Here is a 22,771-nt window from a genome sequence, read left to right as displayed (position 1 = left end):
TCATTTGCTGAGGTATGAGGATTGACATCCCACAGAAACAGTGGTGAAGGAAGGAAAGAAATATCATCCCAGCAATATGACTATGACCACTTTTGGATTTATAAGGTTCTAATAGTAATTGGAACAGTCCCTCTTTAAAGTGCTTTAGAGTCAAATTAGGACTATAAAATAATTAAATTACATTATAACTTAGCAATAAGTTATGGAGGTTAATCTGTGTGAGATTTTTAAAAGGGCACGTTAACAGTTTTCTACCTGGCCACTATTGCCCCATGTTCTAAACTCACATGATGATAAGGGGAAGGGAAACTGATTAACCTACAGAGGTGGAAGTGTCCAGTGAGGACTGTAAGCAGGTTCTCTCCGTCCTGTCAAGAGGGGTAGGGTCTCTCAGGACTGGCGCCAGGAAGTGTGTATCCTGCTCCTCCTGTGCATGCTGCTCAATCATGTGTGCATTAGTGCTTGTGGGGGGGGGGGGTGCTCATAAGCAGGACCACTGAAGGGAGGAAGCTGCCTGTGAACCAAGAGGAAGGCCTGCCCAGATCCTTTGGTGGCACTTGTGAGAGAAGAGTGGATAGCAAAGCTAGGATTCCCCCCTTCCCTTCCTGTAAATGGACTGGCAAGTTGGGGAGGGAGTAGAGAGAGCAGAGACTGTATTTCTTCCTAGTGCCATTCCATAGTAGCTTAGGCAAGAAGGAGGGCCAAAAACTGTTTATTTTATTTATTTACTTGGTGCTCTTCAGGCTGTTCCTCCCCCTCCCCTCAACAGTGGGCTTGGCAGTATTTCTTGACATTTCTGCTCTTAAAGGAATTCCGTTGGAGAGTCTGCTCCTCTGTAATAATAAAGTGACTTCCCAAACAACCAGCCTGGACATGGAACACCAAAAAGTCTCCCTACAGCAGCAGAGGGCAACTTGTGGTCCCCCGTATATTTTGCCTTACAACTCCCATCAGCTCTAGTCAGCATAGCTAATAGTTATTAAAACAACTGGAGGGTCAAGTGTTCCAACTCTTGCTCTTTAGGAAAATCAGCAGCTCTTCTTAGGATACATTCACAAGCTGGGGTGAACAAGCACATCTTATGATTCCTACTGATGTGAGAAAGGAAAAAGCTTATGGGACTTCAGTGTGGATTGACCGATGTTGCCACGCACAAAGGAAACTCTCCCTGAAGAGAAACACCTGGGTCCTCTCCACGTAACACTGCCTTTCTGCTTGAGCTGCACAACAGCTCCAAATCTAGTCTTACCATAGATCATCCCCAACAAAGGGAAATCTAGAGATTCTCGGGTCACTTATGCCTGTGTGGCCAGTGCACATGTTGCAAAAGCAACCTGCCCCCTTCCCCACACTCTGCCATGGCTACAGTTCATTTTGGCTGGCCATGAAAGCTGCTGAGACATGAGGTCATCATAAGCTCGTGCAAGTGGGAGCATTGTGTCAGTTCCTGAACCACTCTGCAAATTGTTCAGAATCAAGAAGACTGGGATTCCTAGACAGGTGTACGTGAGCAAGGGGCTCACAGTACGAAGGTGCTCGAGCAGCACTCTGTGATGTCCGGGTCTGGAGTCGGGGATCGGCATCACTGGGCTTCGACTGGCAACTCCCAGAGCCCTTGCAACCTCTGCTCACACCCCTCTACATGGTGCTATGGATTGGCCCAGAGAGAATGGGCAAGGGGAGAGACTGGAAGGGGAGCTACTTAAGGAGCTCCTCCCCATAGCTCCCCCCTTGCCCCAGAGCTCCCCAGACCTGTCGCCCACAGTGAAGATGTCAACACTTCACATTTTTGCCGCCTCTAACAGCAGCATACATGCAGCAACCGTGTCTGCTGGGCAAGGTGTGCAGCTGCACCTGGGCACGCTGGAAGGTCTGCGGCACGTGTTCACTGACCTCTCACACCAGCCCAGCCCTATGCAAAAAAAATAAAAATAGAAAAAATAGAAAAATAAAGACGTTCCATGTCTCTGTTTTGTTGTGACTAGGCAAGATTTCATGTACTTTGACCATCAGGGTGTTAATGATTATTGAGATTTTTTTATCCTCTTGCTGAAGGCTACAAAGCTTTGTGCAGCAAGCTTAAATGAATTTTACGCTTTCTAATTAAATAGGCTTGGGACAAGTAACAGTACTTTTAAATCAAAGTCATTTAAGAGTTCTACCTTTGCAAGGTGGGTATTACTCAAATGTTAAGAACTTGGCCTTTAAAAGCTTCCTTATGCAATACGTTGCTATCAAAAATTTGGGAACTAAGTTGCCCAGCTCTCCCCAAGGCAGCATCATTTATCTGTCACTCCTATCTATTTTTTTTCTTTTTCTTTGTCTTAAGAAGGATGCTTTTTCCAGGTCACCTGGCTAAATAAGCTTGAAATATTCAGAAACAGCTACACAGATGTTAGCTGCTTAGCCCTGGAATTCTCTCATCTCTACAGGACTTCAGCAGAGAACTTTAAGCAGGTGCTAAAACAGCCCTTCCCTATGCAAAGATTAGGGAAACGTTTTGGAAATGAAATACTACCATGAGTGTCATTTGCTTGCAAAGAGTTCCTTCATAGTGGAGAATTGTAATGTGCAGCACTTGGGAGTGTGCTAGTAAAACATACAAACTTCATTATCAAGCAGAAAGTGCCTTTAAAATGAACAGATTTCCTAGCTGAAGCCCTTCCTGAATGCCTATTTTATTTGGAATGCATCATAAAAGCTCTTTTAAGTGCAGGTTTTTTCTTTTTCTTAAAAAACCAAACTAACGTGTGCAAACACACACCAGATAGTAGCACCTTGGACTTTAAGTACACGCACTCCATTCTTATGAATTATTTGTAAAATTAATATAGCAATAAAAAGAAGTAGTATGTTAGGGTCGTACCGAGCTCCAAGGACCAGTACTCCAGGCGACGTCTTGAGGGCAGTCCTGCACGCTGCACTGCTCGCGGTCTGGCGGCTTGTCAAGGATTTCACAGCTCATGTCAGTGAATCTCTCTCCATTTGGATGCTGGCACACAACCAGTCTTGTTCTGGTTCCTCCACCGCATGGCTTTGAGCACTGGGAAAATGGCAGTGTACACAGGTCACATTGGCCATGATGGGGCTCATTTATACTTTATGATCACTGCTTTTTCTTCATTCTGACCCAGAACCAATTTAGATGCTATTTTTCTTTTGATTCAAGAAACCAAGCATTATAGATGCTAGGAAAAAATTAATGTATAACACAAAATGCATTTTATACAAATCTGTGTACTAAAATGAATTTCTGGCAAGTTCTGCTCTTACTGCTGGTGATATCAGTGTGCTTCTATGTTGCACGTCACAATTTTCCGCCTCTTAGATCTGCAGATGTGTGAGGGAAGCCCACAGCCATAAGATCTGAGGAAGACTTAACATCTAAATTGGCTGTCAATCTCATGGAAGAGAATTTCAGTCCTTATTTCAGGTGAAAATGGGGATTGATCCCAGATTACAAGCAAGAATTGATGGGAGAGCAGATGGGAAGACAACTTTAAGTATGTGCATATTCTCCAAGGCTGCGCATTCATCTTGGAGAGCCATCTCCACAGAAAATATGATTCTGTCTACCCTTATTCCTCCGGGGGATGTGGAAGGTTTGGATAGAATGATCTTTTTCTCATAAGCCATGTTTGATTAGAGTGAGGACAAACCACTCTATGTTCCAGTCTCATCCCTCCCTTCTTCAAATACCTGCTTCTGCCCCTCTATGATGGTTTATTAAATCATGGTTTCCTGTTTCATCAAAACTGGAAACTGTGGCTTCATCTCTTTTTACAAACTAGAATATAAAAGGAAGTTAAAAACAAAATCAAGTATTTAGTATATCCAGTTAAAGTTTTACAGTTAAATGCTTCAGCTATCAAAGTAACTTGGGAGTGGATTTGTTGTCGTTGTTTTAATGAAGGAAAACACTTTGCTCACCTCACCCCAACTGCCATAGGCCCACTGAGGGCAGGGCCCTGATTCACATGATCTCTGCTCATCTGGTTTTGTTCTCACTTCACAGTTACTGGCAGTGTATCCATTTTCATCCTGGCATACCACAACCCGCCTCTGGAATCCACCAGCGCATGTACTGGAACACTGTAAAACATGATTATCAAAGGTTGAGAAACTTCAGTCTAGGTTAGCCTGATGGTTAAGCATCAATAGGTACTGACTGTTTCACTTATATCTTCTTTACTCGTATTTTATAAAACTCAGCTTCTCTTGCACCTTTGTCTGACTCAAAGTTTTATCTAGTTTTATCATTATAATATTAAGGGAAGGTAGATAAATTTCAGAGACGACATCAGAGACAAAACATCCTGCCATTGCATTTAAAAGTTCCTTGCTTGCTTCCTTCCCAAGCTTGGCAGCCCTCTTCCTAAGCCTCAGAGATGAGGATGGTGCCTCAACTGGGCTTCTCAATTGCGAGAGGTTATATAACAGGATGATCTTTTGCTGTCCTCTCTCCTGCAGCCCTCTACAAGCCTGCCACATCTGTCCTGGGATGTCCCCCAACCAATGGAGCAGATCTCAGGTGTGTGCAGGGGACTGCAGGTACAATGGGCAGACTGCTTTACCGGCATTTCTATTCCACTGGTGGACAGTCAGGGCTGGATACAACCCTCATTCAGGGTTGTTTATTCTGACAGCAGAATGTTTCTATAGCATCAAACCCTCCAGGTGGGCCTAACACATATCCAGCCCAACTAAAATTGGAATAAAATTCATCTGCACCAGCTACTTACTGCTCCCCATGGGCCAGTTCTCCACTGGTTGCCGTCATGCGCATGTACACGACCTTGGTTTCGGTTTGGGTTTCCGCCCTTTTGCCGATAGTCCGGATAAGGGACGGGATAGATTGGCCTGTTATATTCAGAGTTAATCTGTTGACATGATGGCATAGAACAATCTTGCTCTGTTGCAGGGATATCATCAGCATCACACTCACGTCTGTCAACGATCTGGTCACTGTAGTCTATGCAGACTACTTGCCGGGTCACCTTACCTTGTCCGCAGGTTACGGAGCACTGTGTTGATACAGGAGAGAATTGGCAATTGCTCTTTTTAGGAAAAAGACATGTTTTGAAAAATACAAAATGAAACTTATTTATACAAAATTATTTTAAGCACTACTTTTCACTGGTGTGAATTCTACATATTTGATCGATTTCACAGAATTAGGAACCTAACAATCTACTTTATATGAGGTAAGATTACTCATCTTTCTAGCTCAGTATTGTGAAACCAACAATAATCCTCCAGGTTTTCAGGCAGAAGCCTTTTTCAACACTTGCTACTTGAGCCTTCCCCAACATAGCAGTCTCAAGATTTTTGGGACTGCAAATTCCATAAGCCCTAGCCATTCTGACTAATGCTCGGTGATGCTGGAGTTACAGACCAAAACATTTTGAAAACATGATGAAAGGAATGTCATGCTACCTAAACTTCCAAAAAAGATTAACTTGGGATTTTCCCCATGCCTGTACTGTGCTACTATGCTCCGGTTTTTCTCTATGCCAGTTGGAAACTAAAAGAAGAATTCAACTATTCATCAGGAAAACAGGTTTAAAGAACAGAAAGAGACCACTGCTACCACAAACAAGCTCCTACTGAGCTTACCAGAGGATTTCATCACCCGCTTGACAAAATAGACCTCTATTTTGGACAGGAAATGTTTTGCCCAATGCTCTAAATCAAGTCTGAAGTGTTCCTCTTCACTTAAAAACACCAGATACAAGTGGCTGAATCAGCAACAAGAAGCACGTTGGGACATATTAAAATTATGCCCCCTGGAAACACGGGCATTGCTCACCGAGCTCCATTCGGCAGTCTTCCACTGTCCACATGGTGTTACTATGCATACTTCTGTTGCAGATGGCTTTGGAAGGTGAAAGCAGGCAGCCTCATCAGCCACAGAGCCTTGATCATCACGACAGCTGACGTATCTCATCCTGGTGCCCTTCCCACATGTAGTTGAGCACTAGAAAAGATGGACAAAAATGCCAACAGAAAAGCTGAGGCTTTTGATAAGAACTTTGCCACATAGCTTAGGGTTGCAGGGTTTATTTATTTATCAAGTGAACTTCAAATGTGCCCTTGTAACGTACAGGAGTCCAGGATCCAAATCTCCACTGAGTTCTGTGGCTGTTTTGCTTTGTTTCTGAGCTGCTTGGGTGGTGACGGCATGGTGCTATTTCACAGTCCTATTTAACAAATAAGAACAGAAAAAAAGCAAACTGCTAATGAGGATCAACCATTTACAAGTATTTTGCTGCTGATTATGGGTTACCAATGCAGTGATGAAAAGGGGGAGCAACTCCCTCCCATTACACTTTTTAAAAGCTTGTTCGCTACAAGTTCATCTTTTCTTAAAGGTGGATATTCTCAGTGTATCGGCCAAACTCAGTAATCCTGAACTATGTTTTATTTATTTATTTAAAGTTTTTATATGCCTTCCCAATACTTAAAGTGGCTTACAAAAAACAAAAAAGCAAAGCAACCATATGCAACAAACAACATACAGCATCCGATAAATGATTATAAAAACAAGGCTAAATCCAATTAACTGTTAAAATATTGGAAAAATAAAATAAAAATATGCTATACTAATGCCCAAAGTATAGTCTGAAGATGATATCAGAATTATGAAAGAAAGGAAGACAGGTTAGAGAGGAGAGCATTCAGTGGCAGTTAAGGTTCTGGTGAACTATGGATCTTGAACAAGGACTTCAAGGAATTGAGGGAAAGAAACTGAGAAAAGTCATGGGAAGACTGCTCCAGACATGGAAAGTAGCAAGGCAGAAAACGAAGGGGTGGGAGGAAGAGACAAGAGGATACTTCAGTCCTGCACAAATACTGTTGCACTTAGCAAAGACTGCAAGTACCAAATTCTGAATGCTCCCTTAGACCCAAACACACACACATACAGACCCCACAGGAAGCAAGCCAGCATGTCAGCTAAAGTCCTTGTCCCTACCATGCCCGTATTTCACATGCAGTGAATGTTGGAGACATTCCACCAGGCTGCAGATCTCCAAGTTTCCTCTCGATACCCCTGTCCCTCCTGACAAGGCCTAATACCACCCACACATCCTCCCGATGCATCACAGGTGGCTTCCTGACCTTCCATTTCTCTATGTACAGTGACTGGCAGCACTCAGGAAGGGGGACCATCCCACCCATGTTTGCAAAAGGGTTCCACAATATCTTTGAATACACAACATGTTGCATATCTGTCATACAAGCACACTTACCTGTGTGTCTGTTGGTTTGGTAGCAGCATTGCATTCATTATCATCTACCACGGACACGTAAGCGCCAACCACACATTTCACTGCCCTCATCTGATAGCCCTGCCCACATGTTGCAGTGCACTGGCAGGAAGAAAGAGAACACATAAAGACCTTTTCGGGCAAACTGAGATGTTGCGAGCAAACATCCATGCGCTGCAGGAACAAAGGAATACGGAATCTGCCTCAGCCCAAGTCAGTCCCCGGTTCATAAGGCTCAGCATGGCTGACACTGACCGGCGATGGATCTGTATGGTTCCAGGCAGAATCTTTTGTGGAAACCCCTTCCAAAAAAAGAAAAAAAAATCCAGGGATTGAACCAGGGATTTTCTGCAGGTGCTCTCCTCCCACTGAGCCATGGCACCAACACCAGTGTATCAGTTTTGATACCCTGGCAATTGCTGTTTTGATATGATGCAGGACTATAGTTTCCTACAGCGCAGGAACATCTATTAAACCAGTTTTAATTTGCCATATTAAATAAACCCTGTTTAGTAGGATATATAATGTTTCGCATGCCTTAGATCTAAACACAGTATGCAGAGGTAAGAAAGTTCAAGGTACAGAACTTTACTTGCCAAATCCAGGGAAGTTTAAAATGTGTGTGTGTGTGTGGGGGGGGGAGCCCTAGCTACTACTTCAGTTGCTTCCATTTCAAATTAGGTCAAATGGGGAAAATCTGCTGCTTCCGCGGAAATCCTGCATGCTTCATTTATCCCCTTCAAATATACATGTGCAAGTGTTTTAATCATTGACCATTCTGTGGATTATGAATCTCATGTAATCTCTGTCACATTTCTTTACTGAATCGACAGTTGCAAGAACCTTAATAGACAGGAAGGCATGACCAGTTGAGGAGAAATTTGTGTGGTCTGGACAGGTTTATTCATTTACTTGTTTTGAAAGTGTAATTAGATTAGAGCTATTGCTGGAACAAAGATGGAAGAAGGCAAATGAAGTCTTTCAGAAGCATCCCTGGTAAAGGCTCTTTCTGTGATTAATGCATTTCCTTTAAACACACAAACACAAATTATGCTTAAATCGAAATCTAGGTAGTCTCAATCAAAGCCTGAGTTTCCACTCCAGTATTTATTCTCATCTGATTACCTGTGATCAGTGACTCAGCATACATACACATGCTTTCCATGTATATAATTTGCATGCATATGGTTCTGTTTTCAGTCCCTATTCTCTCTCATTAAGGAATCACTGGGACCAGGGCTTGGGAAGACTTGTCTGTGACTACCAAAGGGATCCACTGACAGTCTGGATCTACTGAATGGGTTAACAGAACCATAAACTGAACTGCCATATGTCAAGGCCTTGACCCTGCACACCAGCTCCAATGTCTCAGAATCCAAAGGCTCTTTGGCAGAGCCTCTGACTAACTCCAACATCTTGAAAGAGCCATCCTGCAGAAGACAACTATATGGACCTGTAGAAGAGGTCCCCTACTCGCCTCCAATATTATGTCCTGTCCATAAGTCAAATGATCAGTCTCAGAGAGCACCATGGCTAGAAGGTGCAGCCGCTCTGAGGTGAAGCATGTGCCACAAGGCCCAAGGCAACAGGACCCCTCAGTGGCAAAGGACACAACAAGAATAAGAAGCTCCTCAAGAGCAGGGGGTTCTGGAGGCAAGTTTAGCAGTTTGCAGCTGTACCTGAAGTGGCCTGGGAGGTCACACCAATGAAATGAGATGCGTTGCTTAGTAGAACAACAACTTTCTTGAGGGGCCTTGTATTTTCAAAGCAGTTGAAAAACTGGTTCCAAGATGTAAGGGACCATGATCATGTCAGGGATACTAGTCTATTGTTAGCTTTTGCTGCAAACATTCAAAATGAGATTTTTGTAATTTTTTCTGGAACTTGAGCTTAAGAAAAAGGTAATTTTGTAAAGAATGAGGTGAGCTCATACCTAAACCAGCCCTTTGCTCTAAATTTATTGCATCTGTATTCACTTAGAGGCAACTTGTCCAAATAATGAAGGATGCACTAAAGGGATACAGAAACTATTTCAATGACATAGGTCAAATTTTGATCAGATCAAACATCTCTTAACATCTCTTACTCCATTCTCATTGGTGTCTGTCCTTTTTTACTTTAATTGTAGGCCTCCTATATAGGGATATTTCATTTTACGTAGTCCCCAGAGAATACGTAAATGTAGCTAATTAATATACTTCATTAATAGAACTAGTTGGTTTCAAATACCTGTCCCCATGGCCCTACTTGCCATGCAGCACATTCCTGCCGCTGACAACTCTGCACAGCATCTGGTTTCGTCTCGAGATTGCAAATCCTGTCATTTAGCCGTTCTCCTCCAAACTGGCACCAGATTTGCCGGTGCTTGTGCCCTTTCCCACAGGTTACCAAGCACTGAAAGAAGAAAACGTTAAGCTGAAGCTTGCTTTGTTCATGTTTAAATCAAAGCAACAACGCCTGAAAAGATTAAGGGGGAAAACAAATTAAAGGAGGAGTATAAGCAACTTGAACCTCACCTTGGGTCAGCCAGCACTGAAACCAGCTCACATACATACTTGCACATGACCCAAGCACACCGACACTCCAACTACAGAACCACTGCATGGACAGGCTTGGGTTACAGTGGCAGGACCGGAGAAGGATTTACAAAGAGGCAATTCCTGTGTGAAAACTGGTTTGGACCAGTTCTATCTGTGGCTGCTCGGCATATGGGCAAACTAGTGCAATGACTGCATGCCCATTTATCAGCCATGGTGGAGGCATATACAATATCACTAAATCTTTTGGCTCCCACATGCTTATTCTGAGCAAAAGCAAATGTATTAGGTTGAAGTCTAATGCATTAGTTACAGTTTAATCCCCCTGAAATCAGTGGGACATGTTAACAATGCCTAATTTGAACTTCAGCCCCATTGATTTCAATAGGATTAATGTCTAGACTGTAATCCAATGCACATTTACCTGGAAGTAACTCACATTTAACACAATAGGCCTTACTTCTGTGTAGATACGTACAAAATCACATTCTTATTAAGTCTGCCTCCAACCCTACTGTCTCTGGAAAATGCAGCCAAATTTTGTTCAAACAAACATTGCAAACTGCCTAGAGAGTAGTACAAAAATGCAATAAATACATACTTACAGACCTTGAAACTAGCAAGATTTAGATGGATTTATGGACATGAATCATAAATGGCTTGCTTTACATAGAGCAGCTGCTGTTTAGACAGAGTTTCAAGTGGTCTCTACCTGGTGAGCCACTGGAGGGTTACTAGTGCTCAAAATTCTATCATTGGTTTGGCCCTGCAAAGGTGGAGTCACTCAGGGGAGAGCAAGAAGAAGGCTCTTCTGCTGGGGAACCTTGTATAAGTAAATTGAAATTATATATGTGTGTGTGCAGTTGATCAGCAAATTAATTTATCTATCTCTGGTATTACTTGTTTCTGCATTGTTATTTCAGGGCAAGGACTAACTAGCTGTAAATGTTTAAGTTTGTACCATACGCATTTAGCTCTCTTTGGGCAATTGTTCTGTATAATAGGGATTCTAAAGAAATGTTCTGTTTAAATCTTTGCCCATGTGCACACACACAGAGAGATTTAATCATCTTTACATTTTTCATCTAGTTATTGGATTTGCATGATCACCCAGAGGGAAATACACCATGGTGGTTTATCTCACTATCTATGCATGCCTGGGGAATTAGCATATTGTTGGGAATTCCGTGAGATGTCATGTAAATCCTGCAAGGGGGGGGGGTTTGTTGCCGTGGGTAACAAGCTACCCAGATCCCATGGCTGTTGCAGGGATCTGATGGCGGCAAGGGACCCTCAGTGGCTTTGCACAACATGATAAGCTATGCTGACAAGGGTAATTCTTAATTATTATTGGCAAATGTATCTCTCTCACCCTATATAGCCCGTTACAGGTATGTGTGACTTATTTCTCTCTGTGTGATTATGCAAATATATCCAACCTGTTTTACCTTGACACTTCTAGGATGTACAATCTGAAAGACATTCTCCAACCAGGGATTTAAGGTGAAGGAGGAAGGTGCAGACAAAGAAATTCGTAACCACATATTAAGGAATGAAGTGGAGGGCACTAGCTTTTCCTAGTGCTGAGGCCATTTGATTAAGTTTCCTTCCAATATCATTCAATATCATTTCCTTCCAACTTCCCCGGGAACAAAATCTTCCACAGTATTAATGTGATAAGCTTTCTTACTTCTGACCAATCACCAGTTTTCCACTGCGGGCATGCCAATTCATTGCATCGCTGCATGGTCACCTTCTCTTGCTGACTGCATTTACTGTCCTCCAGGATGTCATTGAACGTATTCATGCAAACAGCTCGGCGCCTCCTTGTACCACCACCACAGCTCTTAGAGCACTTTAGGGAAGAAATGCAGACTCAGGACACAGCAGAAATGCCCATTCTCACCCCAGGATGGACAGGTTATGTCATTGGAACTTGCATTTGTTCAAATGTGCTGAGAACTACTTTGGAAGAACATTTCTTCAGAATATCTAGTAAGAAATGCCACTGTAGTTTTCATTGCCTCTGCAACATTTATTTCAGCTTATGAAATAGGGAAAATGATACGCTCCTGTTGCTTCTATGCACTGCATGTACCCTTACAAACAAACAGCTGATCCATATATATAGAATAAGTTTATATAATATTCAGGATGTAGAAGCAGTGGTAGGAACAGGAGTACCACGAGTGGGTACATAACCCTGTCCATATCAAATCCATTTAACAAAATAGAAAAAACGAAAAAAATATAGTCTTCCCCAAAGTGGTCCCATCAAATCTCTAGGACTACAGTTCCCAGCATCCTCAGCCAGCATGCTGACTAGGGATAAGGAAAACTGCAGTTGAGCAGATTCGGAAAAAACCACACTAGGGAAGTCCACACTAATGTTCATAATTTTCTGTAATAGCATCCCACTCATGTAATATCCCCTGCAAAGGAGAACTGTCCAACTCCACTTATATTAACTTTTTGATGCCAGGCAAATACCATTTCTGGTTCTCAGGTGATTTAATCCTCTATATTTCAGCTGCTATACTGCATTTTTACATAGTTTTTCCTCTGTTTTTTAAGAAGTGTTTCTTATTATGCCTGCTTAGCCTGTGCTGCTTTTAACTGATTGCTCCTTAGAATGGATGGTTTTATTCATGTGTTTCTGTTTTTAGGTAGTGTTCACATTTTATGTCTGCACTTTTATTGTAAATCCTTCCAAGAGCTATTAACTGTTGGGCAACTAGAAATAAAATAAATAAAATTTCATAGCTAGGGAATTGAGGCCAAAAGGTGCACAGTCAGTCCACGTCTGCCTTTCCAGTTTTAAGCCCCATATCTACACATTAGATCAGTCATTTCTAAAATGTCCATCTTCAGTGAAATAACTTCCTTAAATTCTTTCTGTATTTTCTTGTCTATCCTGGAACCACTATGCACGCTGCAGTAATCCTGTGGTATGACTTGGAAGGCATACACAGTTCATGGAAAACAAGAGCCAGCTCCTTGGCATCTTGGTGTGGTCTGAGGCCCACTGTAATATATTTGTTAGGCACTTCTAGAGCAAAATCTCTTGCAATTGCCAGGACTTGGACTCCAATTTTATAGCAGGCAAAATAACCACAGCACAGCCTGGTCTAGTTATGCTGGATAAGTTCCAGTTAGTACACCTCAAGGATGCTGACAAGGTGCTTGGGCAGGTCCATGTAACTACATCCAAACTGGATCCTAATAAAAGCCAGTAGGGAGGGAACTGTCTGCAGGGCCAGGGAGGTGATGAATGCTTCTCTAAGAGAAGAAATGGTCCAGCGCCACCTGAAACCAGTGGTAGTGAGACCACTCCTGAAGAAACCCTCCTGAACCCAGAAGAACTCAACAATTTTAGGCTGGTGGCAAATATCCCCTTCCTAAGCAAGGTTCTTCAGCAGGTGGTGGACAACCAACTCCAGGAACTCTTGGATGGGAGTGATTATCTGGATCCTTTCCAGTTGGGATTTAGGCCTGGTTTTGGCAAGGAAACAGCTTTCATTGCTCTGTATGATGACCTATGCTGGGAGAGAGATGGGACTGTGACACTGTTGGTTTTCCTGGACCTCTCAGTACCTTTCGATACTATCAACCATGGTACCCTTCTAGAGAGGCTGAGTTGGGACTGAGAGGCACTGCATTGCATTGGTTCCACTCCTGCTTGGATGGTAGGGTCCAGAAGGTGGTACTTGAGGGACATAGCTCTGCCCCTTCAGTATGGGATTTCCCAGGGGTCAGTCTTGTCTCCCACGTTGTTCAGCATATAGATGGAAATGCAGAGTGAGGTCACCTGGAGTTTTGGAGTGCATTGTCATGTCATGACAGCTCTATTTGTTCTATCTCTCCTTTTCACCTTCAGCAGGTAAAGCACTAGGTGTGCCGAACCTGTGCCTGGCTGCCACAATGGACAGGATGAGGGCTAACTGAAGCTCCATGCAGACAAGACTGAGGTGCTATTAGTGGGTGATTCTTCTGACCGGGTGGAGGAAATGCAATCTGTTCTGGATGGGGTTCCACTCCCCTTGAAGGAGCAGGTTCATAGCTTGAGCCATCTTTGTCACTTGAGGCTCAGGTGGCTTCAATGGCTTGGAGGGCTTTCCACCACCTTTAGCTGGTGGCCCAGTTATGCACCTAACTGGACCGAGATAGCCTGCTACGTGATCTATGCTCTGGTAACTTCGAAGCTAGATTACTGTAATGCACTTTATGTGGGGCTGCTTTTGATGACTGTTTGGAAGCTGCAGCTTGTGCAAAATATGGCAGCCAGACTAAGAACAGGGATCAGACACTCTGATCACATAACACCAATACTGGCCCACTTGCACTGGCTGCTTATATCCTTTTGAGCCCAATTCAAGTTGTTGGTTTTAACCTATAAAGCCCTACATGGCTTGGGACCATGATACCTGACAGAATGCCTCTCCTGACCTTCTTTTACTCGGATCTTCTATGATCAAGTTCTGGGCTCCTCTCTGACTGCTATCTCTGAGGGAAGCTCAGTTGGTGGCAACAAGGAGAAGTGGTGGCCTTTTTAGTGGTGGCCCCACAGTTATGGAATGAGCTTCCCACTGAGGTCTGCCTGGCAGCAACCTTACTATCTTTTTGATGCCAAGTAAAGACTGTCCTCTACTGCAGGGCATTCCAGTAGCTTCTGCGGCCTGCTAGCTGCTAATAGGTCTGAATATTTCTTCTTTTTTCCTTCTTAAGTTATTATTTTATATATTAACCTGTTTAATATGTAGTGTTAAATTGTGTATTGCAGACTTTTAATGATGTTTTACTATGTTTTTGTACAATGTATGTGCTTTGTGAACCACCCAAAGAGCTTCAGCTGCTGGGTGGTACAGAAACTGAATCTATAAAATAAATAAGAGTGCTAACCACAGAACTTGCATACAAGCTTGTGGCTGGACATGCAGAAAAATGTTGAGAAAGGTGTTCAATCTCTCTTTCAGGAACTTAGGAACCCTAGGGATTCTCAGGAGTGGCCTGGAACCCGCAGCACAGGGTCTAGGCTAGATAGTCTACAAACCATTTGCTATGCCTAGCAAAACCACAATAAAGTATGCAAAATGGTTAGAAAATTTCCAAAATTAGTCTTAATTTGCATAATTTATACAGCTTGGAGCACTGAGACATCTTCACTGCAGAATGTGTTTTAGTGGAATTTCAGATATTCATAGCACGCACAGTTCTGTCCATACTGGCCTCCTTTCAGTCAGTTTTGCTTTGCCACCTTCCATGCCCTGATCCATTTATCCCATGAAGCACCCACTTACTTCTGTCCAGGTTGAATAGCGCCATCCTCCAGTATTACAGTCTGAGGAACATTTTTCCCTGGAGTTTGGTTTGGGGATGCCACTGCAGTATTGGTCATCATACTTCTCAATTTTCCCTTCTGTCTTGCTGTACTTGGTGCAGGAAATTTCCAAAATCTGGAACCCCGATCCACACTGTGCAGTGCATTCACTCTTCCTGGCAATATGCCACCTAGGTGTGATGCAGAGTATTCATTAGCAAGGCCAGTCACTGGCAAGTCTATAATGTATTAGATTGTAAAGGAGCAGGAAAGCAGAATAAACACTTGCAGCCCAAACTTAAGCATGAACCAATCCTGAAAGGCGAAGTAGGTTATCCTATAGGAAACCACCATTTGCAACTCACCCAGCCATGCGAAATACTGAGGAGATTGGAGCGTCTACTCGCTGCAATATGCCCCCTGAACAACAGCACTTTCCAGCAAGCAGGAACGGACAGAGCCCCAAAATTTATGCCAATGTGCTCCCAACTATGCTGCCCCCAGTTGGGAGATTAAGAGGTTAGCAACTATTGTAAGGAGAGATTAAGAGGTTAGCAACTCTTGTAAGAAGAGTTCGAAGTCTTTCCTTGATGCATGAAACGGAACATTACTGAATCAAATAAGTCAGACAATTTCTGGAATGGATGACCGAACAGAACAAAATGGAGTGGGGAAGCAGCTTCGAGATCGTTTATTTAAAGAAAGAAAGAAATCTTGGAATTATGATGAAATCACTTGTTATTTATTATGGGTTACCAGAAAGGAGGTAGCAGGGAGACATTTGGTGGATGAGGTGGAACAGGAGATTCGAGACTGTCATGCTCTCCTGAAATGTATAATTTTTAAACAATAATGATATTTTAAAAATCATCAATGGTGTCAGAACATGTGTGGGGAAGGGGGGAGCACCTCCTCCCAGAACAGGCAACTCTACGCCTTTTACATTACTATTACTATTACATTACTATTAGTTCGATTGTTCTCGGCAGATGGATCCATTTGTAGCCAAAATGACACCATCCACCATCCACACACTAGGGGGAGACATGAGCAGGTCTGGGGCTAGCAGAAGTGCCACAAAAAAACTTTAGTAGGGGGAAGTTGTGGGGGATCACAACAGCATGCTGTATACAATGGAGCCACAGAATGCTGGCTGAGTGCAGGAGGAAAACCAGGAGCAAGGGTAAAGGAATGCAGCATTTTGGAAGGAAGCAAGGTTGTGGACTGCTTTGTTGAAGGTCCAACTTCTTATAATGGAATCTGAAACCAGAAATTAAAATAGGGCTCTAGAGTACTTGAACACATATTTAACCCGGAAGTTCCAGGTTCAGTTCCTGGCATCTCCAGCTAGGGCTACTGAAGATAATGAATCAGACCTGTAACCCTGGAGAACCACAGACCTGTAACCCTGGAGAACCACTGCCATATTGGTTAAATGGACAAATGGTTAACTCATCATAAGACAGTCTCCTCTAACCTTAAGCCCAATCCCAATCCCATCATCATCCCCATCCCCAAACCTTGTTTAAAAAACAGAACTTGCTGCAAAGAAATATGGTGGGAATGGGGACCTTTATCTGAAATATACAGCTTTTACATGGGTCACAGAACATCCCCTCAAAAATGCACTTTGCCCTTTTTGTGTCCCATGTTCATCTCATTATTTTTCTACACACACAGAGAGGGAGGGGGGGATTCTGTGATGAGAATTAAGCAAAACCTCTCCTAACTCTCTTTTCTTCAGTGTTTAACAGATGCAATATGACGACATTTGTATCATTGTTATACCCCTATTGTCAATGGAAGGTCACTCCACAAGCACCACTCTATTGCTGAAGGCACTGCTTTTCTATCCGCTATCCTACATTGGCTCTTGAAACTAAACTAACCTTATTTATTAAAAAAAAGAAACAATGAAGATTAGTAATAGAATTTTAATCCTGCAGTGGATCTGGTTGTATTAGCAGAATGGCTGTGACTCAAAATTTGTCCAGCAGCATTTACTATGTGTGTGTACATTTATGAAAAGACAGGATAAGATATTTTTAATCCATTTATGCCTTGCAGTTCTATCAGCAAATGGCACTGAAGGCAGACATTAAGATAAAAGTATAAGTAAAATAATAATAAAACAAATACATCTAAAGCACAATGAAAATACTTCCATAAAATAAAATTAGCACCCACACCAACAGATCAGCATACACGTCAAAAGCCTGCTTGAATAAAAATGTCTTTGCCTGCCAACAGAAGAACAACAGATGGGAAGCCAACTTGGCCTCCTTTGCCGGGGAGTAACAAGTCCCGTGAGCAGTCGCCGAGGACGTCCTCCCTCACGTGCCCACCAAATGCTCCTTTGATGGGGTGGTTCCAAGAGGATTTCCAGGGAAACCTGTGCAAGCTTCTATGGCTATCAAGTAACCTGCCTGTCTCAGGCCATATAGCTTCCTGTGAGCCCAGAAACAGATGGGTTGATGAGGAAAATGTTGGAACAAGGCTCCTTGTAATTGATACAGTCAACAGTCCAGCTGCAGCATTTTGACCAGCTGAAAGTTTTGAACAAGGAGAAAAGGAGCCAGTATGAATGTACTCTCACTAACAAAATGTTTGCAAAGGTATCACCAAACCTTCTTGAATGGCAAAAGAGAGGCAAAATATGGAATGGGATTTACTGGGACTAGTGCCAGGAATAAGGGACAGTACTTGATAAATAGGGAGATTTTTGTGCATATACAATTCAGTTGCCAGATGGATGCAGAACTGAAAAAAGTGGAGAAAGAATGTGAGTGGATATTTATTTTATGAATCTTTGTGTTCTGAAAAAAGAAATTTCATTGATGTTCTATCAATCTATGATGTTTGGGGAAGGAACAGGTGGGAAACCAAGAAAACTGAAAATAGGGAACCCTTATTATCCCTTCAAAGAAAAGGCATCTGGCAACCCTCAGCATAAATGTTATGTAAAATAATAGTATTTATAAGCAGTTTCTGCTGAATTGCAAGCTGTTTAAACTGTGATGGCATTTCCCAAGCTGCCACATTAAGCAAGTGTGGATCATTTTATCTATTGTTATAAAAGTCAGAACTAAAAATCTGTCTAGATGGCAACTTTCTGCTGCAGATGGCTTTCTCTGCAGCACATATCTATAAATTCATTTGTTTTTCTTTTAAAAATGCCTCAGTGCTATCCAACAATAGAAATATTCTCACAGTAGCTTTCAGGAAATAAAAACAAGAACATTTAGCATAATGAGATAATAACACAACTGAAATGCAGACGATAATAACTGCTTGTAATAAAGTCACTGCAGTTTCAGCATCAAAAGCTCCCAAAAGCTCAGAGAATGGAAATGTTCTTATTGGGTGCTGAAAAATAGCACAGGAAGCGCCAGCCAGACTTCCCTGGTGGTAGATGTCCTTAAACAGGGCACTACCACTAAGGAGGCCCTCTCAGGAAGAGTCACCTACATTTTGCCCAAATGGTGGGGACACCTGAAGGATAGCCTTGGACTGTGGCCTCAGCACAGGCCGAAGTGACACCGGCACCATGTTGAGGAAGAACTATTCTGAACATAGGAAAAGCATGTGTGTGAGTGTGTGTTGGCAGAGCGGTGTCCAGCAGGGATCAGAGAGGGGAGACAGGCTGAGGGGAGCTAAACACAGCACTGCAACCACCACTTGCCTTCCCACACCCTCTCCTGGCCCCAAGCGTTTTTCCTGGTGGGCCACATTAGGGGAAGCCATGGTTGGGTGGGGGAATGTTTCACAACAACCCCATTGTTAGGAAAACAAAAGCCGCATTTCCCTGGTTTATACATGATCAAGGCTGACCTCTAATGCAGGAAAGGAGGCAGCTGTTACATCTAGAGAAGCAACTCCTCTTGGCTATAAGCAGACTCAAGTAAGTTGCTAGGACCCAGAGAGGAGGAGCCATTCAGACAGATGCCATCATGGGTATTCCTGACAAAGAGCAAACCACCTGTGCCAGGAGGAGCTGAAACACCCAAGTAACAAATACCAGCTCCAAATGACTCTTGATTCAAACGATGATGGCACCTACTACTCCTACTCAAAGTCCAGCCTGCTGGATCAAAGAAAAGGGAATAGTGAGCAACTGCCTTTCCCAGGCAGCTCAGAATGCAAAGGCAGCACCTGAGGACAGTTAGGAAAGGCTTTCCACTCTCCCTCCCTTCAAAACTTTGAGAAACACTGCAGGAAGGCAAGCTTAGCCCTTTAAATCACAAGATTTGCACATCCCCATTGGGGTTTCCCTGAGGTTTGCCATGTCCAGAGGTGTTATCCACTAGGAACAAAAGCTGGGGCAAGCTGGGGTTCTCTAGCACCCCCTAAAACATGGAAATCCTTCTTGTAAGGGAGGAAAATTAATAGAGTGTTGCTTTTTACAAGTTCTTGAGGCTTCTCGTGCCTATTTTATTCATATGTGGGAAAGTCAGGGCAGCCCATTCTGAAACTTTGCAGGATTCTTCAGCCACCCCACCTTTAAAATAATCAACAATATTAAATAGCATGCTACAAAGTTGCAATCTGGCATGTGTTCCATGTTTATGCAGACAAGTGCCTCTGCCAAATTGCAATTCTGTAGCCCACTGCTATTTTTCCCAATTTTTTAGAAAGTTGGGGTGGAAAAGAACCCTTCACTAGAGAATTCCCTCTCTGGGAGTGAAGGGACATGTGGCCCTAGTCTGCCTTCACTTTCCCAAATGTACATAACACAGAGGGGGAAAACACTGGGGGAAAAAATCAAGCCACGCCCAATGCTACATGGCTTGTGTGGCTCAGGACACATCCCAGGGATCTTGCACTGAAGGACTGAGAGGGTAGCAAAGAGGGGAAAAGAGGAAGCACACAAGGAGGAATTGCAACTCTTCCTTGTGTTAACAAGTGCACGGTTAACATTCTCAAAGGGTTCAACATATTGCAGACCAAGCCAGGGTCAACAATACTGGGCTAGAGAGAACCAAGGTCTGATGCAGTCTAAGGCAACTTCCTATGTTCCTATGACTAGCCTGCTGTTTGATTGTGTAAGTCGATTGTATTTTTAATTTGTGATTGTGCTGTTCAAGTTTTCATTATGTTTATTATTGCTTTTAAATGTGTAGTTTATTTTGCTTGCAGGCTGCTTGGAAGCCCTCTAGGCCAAAACATGCCTTATCAGTTTTAAAAATAAAGTGACAGTAACATTGCTAATATTAGCAAACAAGTAAGCTTCTCCATAGTTTTTGCTAATTGCTCCATAGTTTGTGCTAACAGGAGGTGGAAGTGGTGAAGAACATGTAGCTATACTGAAGCCCAAGTCTCATACAGTGCAATGGAAAGCGCCCACCATTTTAGCATGCATGTGAGTCAGACATAAGAACACAGATATTAGGCAAGAAGATCAGGCCTAAAATATATGATGCAACATATCAACATGATGCTTTGGGGTACCTTAATTCACAGTTCGTATTACATGACTCAGTTATTGGAACAGGTTGGGGAATTTGATCACATCTTTGGTCAGACACCATGAGCTGGTCAGATTCTCGGGTGCAAATAGGCTTTCTTTTTCGCTCCCCTAAAGACAAGAGTTAAATACAGTTGTATGAGGCGCATGAACATTTACTTTCTCTCTCCAAAAATGGTCTTCCACAGATTTGTTTACACATCATTCAGGTAAGTCTTGCTTCAAGATAGGACCCAAATATGGGTTCAACTCCTATGCTATTTTGACAGAAAAGGTTCTCTTGATGTTCTTCCTTTTACTAGGGATCATATTATGTTTCTCCTGTTCTTTACCCTGGCTACCAATAAAATAATACAAAGGCTGCATTCAGAAAACATTGAATATCCCACATTCAAAGGCTAAGTATGGGTTAAAACTGGATTGTTAAAAATGGGTTAGTGTGTTGTCTACACCCAGCCACGCTAACAAACAACATTTGTTAAATGTGACCGACCCATTGTTCACAACCCAACCAACAAGCCATGGGTTCTCTCTATGGATTGTTTGTGGCTAACAAACTGTAGTTTGTTAATAGAAGTGGGTTTATCTACATTTCAATAACAACCCATGATTCAATGACAATTCACACTCAACCTTTGAGTTACCAGGGGATACCCAGTCTATGCCTCTGTCTTTTAAATTTTGGCTTTCTTTGACATCTTCCTCCAGATTTCTGTCCTAGCAGTGGCTATCTGAACTCTTACCACCAGCCGAATGGAAATTTCCATCTACCATGTTGATGGAATTTGTTAACATCATCACATTTACATCCTGCCTATTTTCCTCTTGCAAAGTAGTTTACATGGGCCTCCTCCCCCCCATGTTATCCTCACAGAAGTAGGCTGAGAGTCAGTGTCTGGCTCAAAGTTAACCAGTGAGCTTTATGGCTGAATGGGACAGGAATCCAGTCTTCCAAGTCTAATTACTATGCCACACTGGTGCCCTGTCACACACTGGAACAGTAATAGTGCTTTGTTATGCTGTGTTCTTATTTGTGGAGACTGCTTCAGCCAGGGCTCAATTCTTATGCTCTAAGTTGGATGACTTTGCTTGACATTCTGTTGGATATGACCAGAGAGGAAAGAATTGATGCTTCCGAGAAAGAATAATAGTCAGAACCAATGAAAAATGCCTACCAAAAAGTATGGAATTATTTGATCTCCAAGAAAGGAGGCCAACGAAGCATGGTTTTCTATGAGCTACTCTAGTCTGTAAAACTGACACTGAATTTTTGACCTTCAGTATAGGGATAAAAGAATTAAAAGGTTTGAAAAAGAAAGCAGGTCAGTAAGACAAGTTGGATTCTTCATATACAGCATCAGTCAATTTAATAGACGAAATGTTTCTGGGAAGAATTTCTTGTTGCTCCGTTCTGCTTCTTGTACACCTTAGTATTATCAGATCTATTAATACTCATTTATCCCAACACCTATTAAGGCATGGATACTCTAACAACTTTCCCTGCTTTGTCACCCACTGAGGAAATGACATTTTTTACTCTACAGTGAGAGCCAGTGTGGTCCAGTAACTATCTTGCAGGATTCTGAAGCTCAATCCAGACAAGACGGAGGTCCTGTTGGTTGGCGGATCGGGCTTCGGTGAGGGTGAATTGAACCTAGTCCTGAATGGGGTTGCACTCCCTCTTAGGGACAAGGTCCTCAGCTTGGGAGTGTTCCTCGACCCAGAGCTTTCAGTGGAAGCTCAGGTGACAGCAGTGGCGAGGAGCGCTTTCCTTCAGCTTCGGCTGATCCATCAGCTGCGCCCCTACCTGGAGTACGACTGCCTGGTGACAGTGACACACGCGCTGGTGACTTCCTGCCTTGACTTCTGTAACGCGCTCTATGTGGGGCTACCCTTGAAGATGGTCCGGATACTTCAATTGGTTCAAAATAGAGCTGCCAGGCTGCTGACGGGGACTGGGCGTTATGTTCACATGACTCCAGTCCTCCGTCAGCTTCACTGGCTTCCCATTGAAGTCCGGGCCCAATTCAAGGTGTTGGTGATGACCTATAAAGCCCTAAACGGCTTGGGTCCTGGCTACCTGAAGGAGCGCTTACGTCCATATATGCCCGCCCTGAAATCAGCGGGAGAGGCCCTTTTCCGGGAACCTTCCGTGAAGGAAATTAGGAGGATAAGTACTCGGAGG

The 22,771-nt window shown here is 43.0% G+C and overlaps 1 protein-coding gene across 13 annotated transcripts in view; it reads right to left on the bottom strand.

Annotated features, from left to right (window-relative positions):
- Nucleotides 1–22,771, bottom strand: part of ADAMTS9 (ADAM metallopeptidase with thrombospondin type 1 motif 9) — a 156,555-nt gene that overhangs the window by 70,855 nt on the left and 62,929 nt on the right. For all 13 annotated transcript variants that reach the window (XR_006416800.1, XR_006416803.1, XR_006416804.1 and 10 more), the window contains 10 exons: nt 20,571–20,697; nt 15,103–15,313; nt 11,496–11,660; nt 9,498–9,662; nt 7,251–7,370; nt 6,105–6,200; nt 5,810–5,977; nt 4,743–5,024; nt 3,931–4,092; nt 2,867–3,043 (listed from right to left, as the gene is read on the bottom strand). Coding sequence is in view for 9 of the 13 variants with exons in the window: in XM_044452059.1 (XP_044307994.1) it covers nt 2,867–3,043; nt 3,931–4,092; nt 4,743–5,024; nt 5,810–5,977; nt 6,105–6,200; nt 7,251–7,370; nt 9,498–9,662; nt 11,496–11,660; nt 15,103–15,313; nt 20,571–20,697 (1,673 nt within the window). In the remaining 4 variants the exon portion in view is untranslated. The remainder of the gene's footprint in view (nt 1–2,866; nt 3,044–3,930; nt 4,093–4,742; nt 5,025–5,809; nt 5,978–6,104; nt 6,201–7,250; nt 7,371–9,497; nt 9,663–11,495; nt 11,661–15,102; nt 15,314–20,570; nt 20,698–22,771) is intronic.

The sequence above is a fragment of the Varanus komodoensis genome, unplaced genomic scaffold (genome assembly GCF_004798865.1).
Source record: "Varanus komodoensis strain SLA01 unplaced genomic scaffold, ASM479886v1 scaffold6_4, whole genome shotgun sequence".
NCBI classification, from domain to species: domain Eukaryota; kingdom Metazoa; phylum Chordata; class Lepidosauria; order Squamata; family Varanidae; genus Varanus; species Varanus komodoensis.
The sequence above is the reverse complement of the archived record's forward strand: the minus strand, read 5'-3'. Positions and strand labels throughout refer to the sequence as shown.